A 9,283-nucleotide genomic window follows, 5' to 3' on the forward strand; every position below is an offset into this window, starting at 1 on the left:
TTATATTTTTACCTGACGAGCACTTCGTTAGCAATTTCCACCAGCTCTCCGTCGATGTTCCAGGGGAAGGTGGCTCCCTCCGATTGGATGATGGGCGAGGTTTTGGACTCGCCCTCTTCCTCGCTCTCTTCCTCCGACCAGCCAATCAGTGAGCGGGGACGGATCTTCACAGCTGACACGGTGTGCGTCTCCACGAATGAGAAGCTGAACTGCAGACAGACAATCAGACAGTAAAAACTAACAGAGGTGTGTGTGTGTGTGTGTGTGTCCTCACAGGTCAAAGGTCAGCTGAGGAGAACAGAAAGGCTCATTAAGATCCTCGTTAAGCAGCTTTATTATCTGGAGGAGTGACTGGGTTTCTTCCTGTTTACAGTCCTCTTCTGCATCTACTGTAACACCATGAAGATCCAACAGGGGGTAGCAAAGACCAACAGACAGACAGACAGACAGACAGACTGACTGTCTCTCTGTCCTGACTGTCTGCTCTCTTTCCTCCTCAGGTTTGATCTTTTTTTATTAGAAGCTGTTTTACAAAAGTACTCCAGTGGTGGACCGTTAAGTACATTTACTACAGTACGTAAGTACACATTTTAGGTATCTCTACTTTGTATACAAAATGTTGTACTTTTAACTCAATTATGTTAATTTGATAACATATGAAGAACCTTTAAAATGTGATTCATCGCAAAAACTTAATGAGTAATCAATTAATCTGACTATTTTTCATGCAAAAATGTTAAAACGTTTCATGGTTTCAGCTTTTAAAATATGACAATGTGCTGCTTTTCTTTGTTTTAAATGATAGTAAACTGAATAATTTAAAGTTTTTGGACTGTTGGTCAGACTTGACAAGGCATGTGAAGGTTTCACTTATCAGCTCTGGGTAATAATGAAGGACATTTCTTACTGTTTAAATCCAAAATGAAAATAATAATTTGTTGCAACAGTTAAAATGCTGCATAAACATGAATGCAAAAGTAAAAATAATCTAATGATATATATATATAATATCATTAGATATACTGTACAATATCTCACAGGGAATCTGGTAATGTCTCTGTGTTGAGTACTTTCAATACTACATACTACATTTTCCTGATAAAAATCTTAATACTTCCTCTATCCCTGCAAAAGTCCGGACTGACTCAGGTCAGGTTCAACGTCCGCGTTGGGACTCCAACGTGGGCTGTTATGGTTACATGTCAGCTCCGTCTTGTCATGTTTGACGCTGAGCTGTCTGTCCCTCCAACAGGATGTAGGTCAGTGAGTAAACAGACTGTTTACTCTGCAGGAGAGTGAATTCCACACTGCCAGTATATTTAGTAAGTGGGTTAGTGTGCGGTCTCACAGGCCAGGCCAAGCTGAACCAGGCTAATCTATTCACTAACTAGTTTATTTATTTTGGCTCTGTGAGAGGTGGAATTATCAGGATGCCGAAGGTTCAGAGTGAGACAACACAACCCACATTAGGGATGGGTTCAGATAGCCAGCTCCATTTTGGATCTGGTTCCCGGTCTGCAAAATACCTAGAATTGTCAAACCATGTAGCAGCTGACTGTGGCTGGTTACAAATGAAAGCTTTGTCTGTTTTCAGCCAAAGATTGCTTGTGAACGCAAAGAAACATCACTCTGTAACACCGCTGTATGACCGCAAGTGGACTGTGTGTTTTAATAGTTAAACACTTGAACCAACAGAGTGGTGACTCGTCTCTAGAGAAATGATCCACTGATCACCTCAGGTCAGTTTAAACCTGCAATAACTGTTGGAGTTATTTTAGCCTTTAGTCATTTTTCAAATGTTGAAAGGTGAACTAATAAAATCCGATAAGAAATTTGAAAGGATTTGGATTCCATGAGCAAATTTGAAACAGCTCTTGAAAATTTGAAAAAAAAAATTCAAACCCCATCCCTAACCCACGTGGTCTAAACAAGATTGTAGAATTAATTAGTAGTAGTTTCCATTCTGATTGACAGTTGCTCTCACCTGTCCACTACTGCCGCTGTATCTCTTCAGATGTTTGATGAACTCTGACCTGGAAGTATTTCCTACTGCAATCAATGCAGCACTGCCATTTGCTAAACTGTCACAAACAGGAAGTGGAAGAATATGTTCAATGGCAGAAACATTATGAAACAATCCTGCAGTGTCAGAGTCACAACACAGCTGACTTTAACATTCTCAGAAGGATTAACTGCTCATCATTTACTTAGTGTTGGGAGCCAGTCCTTGAGGTGTGTGTGGACTCAGACAGGGGATGGACATGATGCTGATGCTCAAATACAGGCCCTGATTGGTCGTCCAGGACTCCTCCCCTCCTACACCGACCAATCACAGAAAGAAAAACAGTAAATCAAACTTGTATTGACAGGGACGGAATATGGACCAGCTTTGATCTTCTTTCTAGACAAGTACCGGTCTCACCTGACTCTGGGTCCTGGTCCTGGTCTCTGAGAAGGATGAGTTCAAATTTAGTTTTGAATATGACAAACAGTTGTGCTAAGTTGCAATTGTTTTGTGTGTGTGTGTGTTTCTCACCTGTTTGACTTCTTCACTGGTAGAAAAGACAGCTGACAGTCTTCTGGTCTGAGCGAGACAGAAGAGAAGTTGAAATGAGTTCTGTGAGGCTGTACTTAGACACAGCGGTGCTAAAAGCTAACATCAGCATACTCACAATGACAATGCTAACATGCTGATGGTTAGCAGGTTTGATGTTCACCATGTTCACCATCTTAATCCATTACGCTGCTGGGATGGCTAAAAATGTACTTTTTGAATTATGTAACTTTTTGTGACATGTTTTATTTATTTATAAGACTCTGAATCCAAGTCAATTTTGTATTAATATATTTAATTATATATTATAATAACCAAAATCATTATTTTGTCTAAGAGGATTTTAAAGGGTTAATTAGGATTCAGCAAAGTCACACAATAACACAAACAAACTAACAGCCGCAGTGGTAGACCAGCAACTCCCATGCTCTGCAAGGTAAAATTACTGTTCTGCTTAGCTTGTGTGTTGGTCCTCCTGTGTGCTTATCCAAACTGGGGACGTGCCGACCGCCATCTGTAGGTAATACACTGAGTATGGATATGTACATCGTACAACCCCACTTAAAGATATCCGAATTATCCCTTTAAAATCTGAAGAACATTTGACCTCCATCCTTGGACCCTTAAAAAAACTAAATTCAACTTGCTCTATATAACTCAAAAATTGTGCATGTGTATATTTGTGTGTGTATGTGTGTGTTACCTCAGCCTAGCCAGTGTCTTCACCAGAGCGTACTCTCGTCGCCGCGACGACGGCATCCACCTCTTCTTCTCTGCCCGAGCTAAGCTTCGGCCACCGAAGCCGAACATGGCGGAGAAACCAAAACACACCAACTGTCCGAGAGACGAGAAGCTGCACATGTCCACCTGCTGCAGGTGACCTGCAGACAGACAGACGGTAGTAAATTAAATACTGATGAATTATATTTTAATTATGAATATTAATACACACACACACACACACACACACACACACACACACACACACACAGCCTGTAAGAAGGCCAAGTGGTCGTATGGTGAGAAGGTCATTAATATTCATGAGAAGCAGCACAAATATGGGCGACAGAAAGAGGTCAGTGTGTGTGTGTTAATATCTATAAATTTCAGTGGAATCACATTGCAGCAAAGTGACCAGTCTCTGGTCAGTCCAGTTTAAGGTGTCTCTGAAGCAGCAGATTTAAGAATACATTTGCAGCAGATTTAGGACAAATGCATCCCTCTCTGTGAAAGTGAAGATTAAAAGACAATATTCCTTTTTATGACAAAAAACACACAACACACACAAGGCAAGTTCCTTTTTATGTTTTCAACTTTTTTGTGAAATTCTGCTTTAAATTATTTTAAATGCTGTGAAAACCCCTAAAACTATCAAACTCCATCAGCAGGTCAAGGCCACAAGATGCAGCTGAAAACAATTTCAGTAAATCAACCTTTTGTTAAGATTTTTTTACGGCTTATTTTCCCACAGCCTATGAATGCAGCACAAACTGTAGAAGTAACTGGAATGAAAATATAATTAACCTCATCAACATGATTTCACCATCCCAACTATTTAGTTAGATGCTCCACACACATGCACGCATGCACACACACACACACACACACACACACACACACACACACACACACACGCACACACGCACACACACACACACACACACACACACACACACACCATCTGGCCGCATACCTGCTGTAACCTACTGAACTGCTGTCTCCCCACCTGTCTGTCTGACTGAGTGCCAGTCTGTCTCTCTGGATAGAATCTGATTTCCTCTCCATATGGCGTGTGTGTGTGTGTGTGTGTGTGTGTGTGTGTGTGTGTGTGTGTGTGTGTGTGTGTGTGTGTGTGTGTGTGTGTGTGTGTGTGTGTGTGTGTGTGTGTGTGTGTGTGTGTCAGTGAGATCAAACCTGCAGTGCTTCTTAAAGGTGCAACCAATATTTATTTTTACCAGCAGGTAATACATATACTGGAGAGTTTCCACCTGCTTGGAAAGAAGCGGTTGTGCTTCCTATGTTTAAGGGCAGTGATCAGGCTGACCTAGACAATTCCAATTTCCATCTTGCCTTGTGTTCTGGAAAAACTTGTCAACAAACAACTAACCAAACACCTTAATGTGAACGGTATCATCTCCGGGGCACAGTCTGGCTTTCGATCTGGGTAAGGTTGTGTTACAGCTACCACCAAGGTACTCAATGACATTACATCCGCATTATATACCAAACAACACTGTGCTGCTATATTCATTGACCTTGCCAAAGCTTTTGACTCTGTGAACCACAATACACTCATACACAGACTTAGCAGCATTGGTGTCACTGATCACTCACTGGTTTGGTTTTCCAATTATCTCTCTCACTGGGTGTAACGTGTAAGATTTGAAAACCTTTTCTCCCATTCTCTCCCGGTCACCAGGGGTGTCCCCCAAGGCTCCATACTTGGCCCCACACTTTTCTAAATATACATTAATAACATTCCTCATGCAGCTGGCAATTCACTCATTAACTTATATGCTGATGATACAATTCTTTATGCCACTGGTCCTTCCTCTGATACTGTTCAAACTACTCTGCAAGATAGCTTCTTCCAACTACAGCAGTCTTTTTCCCAAGTCAAACTTACTCTCAATACCTCCAAAACTAAAGTAATGTGGTTTTACCGTAAGGGTACTACGCCTTCTCCCGCCCTTAACATTACCACCTTCAAGGGGGCTATCCTTGAACAAGTCACTGCATATAAATACTTGGGCATCTGGTTGGAAACTTCACTTTCTTTCTCCATCCACATATCAAAGCTGCAATCCAAGGTCAAGGCCAAACTCGGTTTCTTTTACAGAAACCGCTCCACTTTCACCATTTCTGCCAAACTCACTCTCATTTAAATGACAATTCTACCCATGTTAGATTATGGTGACACTATATACAGGGTTGCTTGCAAGACCACTTTATCAAAACTTGACACTCTTTACCATTCCGCTATCAGGTTTGCCACAAATGCCCCCTTCAATACACACCACTGCACCCTATATTCATCTGTCAACTGGCCCTCCCTTCACAATCGCTGTAAGATTCACTGGTTCACTTTAATTTACAAGACCCTTCTTGGCCGATCACCTCCTTACTTAGGTCACCTGCTGCAGCCAAAGTCTGTCATATACAATGTCCTCACTTCATCTTCAATTAAGCATTCCCAAAACCAGCTCTGCCTCTGGTCTCGCATCTTTTCAATCTGCTGCCACTCACGATTGGAATGCTCTGCAAAAGATTCTCAAACTGGACAAACTAATTTCCATTTCATCCTTCAAAACCATCATATCATGGATCATTTCTAATGCATTTATTATCTAGCTCTCCTTCCCTTTCCATAAGTGGCTATGCCACTCGTCAGGCCGCCATTGTAAATAAGAACCTGTTCTTAATGACTTGCTTGTAAAAATAAAGGTGAAACAAATATAAATAAATAAAAAGCTAATTTGGCTGCTGGCTGTAGCTTCATATGCACCGTACAGACATGGGAGACACTCTGAGGTGTGCTGCCAGTAACAGACAGTTCAGGTACTGTATGTTTACCTTGGTTAACCTGTAGTCACCTGTCCGTGGGAACAGCTTCCTGCATGGGAACTTTAACTGTTTTCTATTGTTAGGAATTAAATATGTGCCACTGAATACTCCCATCTGTCTCACTCACTCACACACACACACACACACACACACACACACACACACACACACACACACACACACACACACACACACACACACACACACACACACACACACACACACACACACACACACATCTTCCAGTGTTAATTAGTTCATTCATTCAAACATAGCTGATTGGTCAGAAGGTTTACCTGAGAGGTGAAGGGGGCGGGGCTACAGTGAACAAAGTAAACCTATGATTTAGATTGAAACTGATCCTGCTGTTAGACATCTGTCTGTCTGCTGCCTCCAGAGTCCAGTCACACCGCTTGTCTATATGTTTATTTGTTCTCAAACTGAGTGACCATCACCCAATCACAGCAAAGCTCAACAAGAACACATATACATATACACATACATACATATATATATATATATATATATATATATATATAAATAAAACTATATAAATTTAGAACTGGTAGTATTCAACCAGATGTCATGAGTATAGCTCTAAAACAGGTAGAACACACACACACACACACACACACACACACACACACACACACACACACACACACACACACACACACACAAATGATGTGGCTAGAGATTTGAGAAGAGGTAGAACCCACAGAGTAAAAGGGACTATAGATTTTAACAAGCTAGACCTGATCCAGAATGGTGTGACTATAGATATAAAATAAGTAGAACCCACATAGGGCGATGTGACTGTAGATCTAGAACAGGTAGGATTCACCTAAGACAAGGCAACTATTGATCTAGAAAAGGTAGAATCCACCCAGGAAGACAGGATGACAAAAGTATAAACATAGAACAGGTAAAACCTACCCGAGGCCCTGTGACTATAGATGTAGAACAGGTAAACCCAACTATACCCAACAGGTAAATGTAACTATAGACAGAACAGGAAGAACCTACCTAAGACAGTGTGACTATAGATATAGAACAAGTAGAACCCACAATAGCCAATGTGACTATAGCCTATGTAGGATGTTGTACCTACAGATGTGGAACAGGTAGAACCTACCTAGGATGATATGCAGGGCTGCAGTGACTGGATCTCTGACTCCGTGAACAGAACAGGAAACCACGTCTGTAGAACCTGTATAGATGAACAGACAAACATCTGATAAAACACACTGTCTGGCAGTTTCTACATAATGTCAATATGTGTTTCTGCACAGTGTTGGTCTACAGTGTGTGTATCTATATGAGGATGTGTGTTCTCTCTCTCACCAGCAGGAATGATTCCAAGAGGCAGCACTGGTGTCACTGGTTTCTCTGGAGAATCAGCATCCAGTTGAGCTCTGAGGACCAGAGCGTGACACAGCTCTGCCACCGAACCATCCCCACCAACACACACAACCCTGACAGACAGGTGGATTGCCAGGTAGAGTCAAAAAGGTAGAAAATGATTTGTGTCTTTGTAGAGTTGTCTCAGTCATCCAGGTCCAAATAAAACTATCCTCTGGACTTGTATTGTGAAGTAAGGACATTTTTTTCACTGATCTAAACTTCCAGGGAATAAAAGTGTTTTATTTTTGGCATCTTGAACTCAAGTTCATAGTTATCCAGCAGGGGGCATGGCTTCTCCACAGGACCATTGTTGAATATTTACTTACTGACAATAGCACTCAACAAGGCTGGTGTATCATCAAGCCTCAATACTTTTTGGTACCGACCAAAATTTGTGTAGTACCAAAACTGTCAAATACGTAACGCTGGCACTCTTAGCCTTCTTAAATATCCTAATCCAAACTAAAATTGTGTCCATTTTAGACTTTATTTTATTTAGATGGAAAGACGACATTTAAAGGTCCCATGACATGGTGCTCTTTGGATGCTTTTATATAGACCTTAGTGGTGCCCTAATACTGTATCTGAAGTCTCTTTCCCGAAATTCAGCCTTGGTGCAGAATTCCAGCCACTAGAGCCAGTCCCACCATGAGCTTTACTTAGGATGTGCCATTTCTGTGTCTGTAGCTATTGAGGAGGAGAGAGGGAGGGGAAAGGTGGAGGGTGGGGGTGTGGCCTTGACCAACTGCCACTTTGCTCATTTGAAAGCCATGATGCCTCTCTCTCATGGGTGGGCCAAATTCTCTGGGCGGGCAAAGCAGAGAAAGGGGAGGTAATCTCGCTTGTTATGACCTCATAACAAGCAAGATTCCAGAACGGCCCATCTGAGCTTTCATTTTCTCAAAGGCAGAGCAGGATACCCAGGGCTCGGTTTACACCTATCACGATTTCAAGCCAATTGGGGACCATAGGCAGGCTGGGGGAACGCATATTAATGTTAAAAAACCTCATAAAGTGACATTGTCATGCCATGGGACCTTCAACATTTGAAAACCTTTTGTTAAATCCAAAAATAATTTAGTAAAAAAACATGCTCAGTATTGCTTTGGCATCTGTATTAAAACTCAAGTATGAAAAAATTAATAAATGATACCCTGTCCTAACAATACATTTCTTAAACTTCACAATAAAGGTCCAGTGAGTTGTTTTACTTTGGGACAGACAGAAACATAAACAGGAAGGTGGAAACTCATTTTACTTAAATAATCAGTAGAATGCTCAATGCTATTATAAGGATCCCCATTAGCTGACGCCTAGACGAACAGCTAGTCTTCCTGGGATCCAAAAAAGTTTCAGGTCTTCAATCGTGTTTAAAAAACATTTGCATTAGGAATAGAATATTGAAGGAATAGAAAGTGAACACGCGTTTCATTTTGAAAGGGATCAATAACTGTTAGGGCTGTAGATAATCTTGATTACCATGTCCTCTAATTTTTTTTTACAATTATATACTTAAACAGTTGAATGCATTTTTCAAATAGTCACAAAAATGTACAGCGTTTGGTTGGTGGCTAGTAAAAAGTTTTTTAGGTGGGTTTCTCAGTATGAATATTGTTGCATGTTATATTATGGGCTCAGATTTTGTGCAGGTGAGGTTTTTTGTATTATTATTATTATTATTATTATTATTATTATTATTATTATTATTATTATTAGTAGTAGTAGTAGTAGTAGTAGTATGGAAGTAGTAAGAGACAATAA

At 40.8% G+C, this 9,283-nt stretch overlaps 1 protein-coding gene across 1 annotated transcript in view; it reads right to left on the reverse strand.

Annotated features, from left to right (window-relative positions):
- Positions 1–9,283, reverse strand: part of cerkl (ceramide kinase-like) — a 36,419-nt gene that overhangs the window by 1,342 nt on the left and 25,794 nt on the right. Inside the window, exons 6-13 of the mRNA XM_039817749.1 lie at positions 7,463–7,593; positions 7,254–7,328; positions 3,258–3,435; positions 2,537–2,584; positions 2,423–2,448; positions 2,208–2,316; positions 1,985–2,081; positions 13–209 (exon numbers count right to left, since the gene is read on the reverse strand). Of these exons, the coding sequence (XP_039673683.1) occupies positions 13–209; positions 1,985–2,081; positions 2,208–2,316; positions 2,423–2,448; positions 2,537–2,584; positions 3,258–3,435; positions 7,254–7,328; positions 7,463–7,593 (861 nt within the window). The remainder of the gene's footprint in view (positions 1–12; positions 210–1,984; positions 2,082–2,207; positions 2,317–2,422; positions 2,449–2,536; positions 2,585–3,257; positions 3,436–7,253; positions 7,329–7,462; positions 7,594–9,283) is intronic.

The sequence above is a fragment of the Perca fluviatilis genome, chromosome 12, assembly GCF_010015445.1.
Source record: "Perca fluviatilis chromosome 12, GENO_Pfluv_1.0, whole genome shotgun sequence".
Lineage (NCBI taxonomy): Eukaryota > Metazoa > Chordata > Actinopteri > Perciformes > Percidae > Perca > Perca fluviatilis.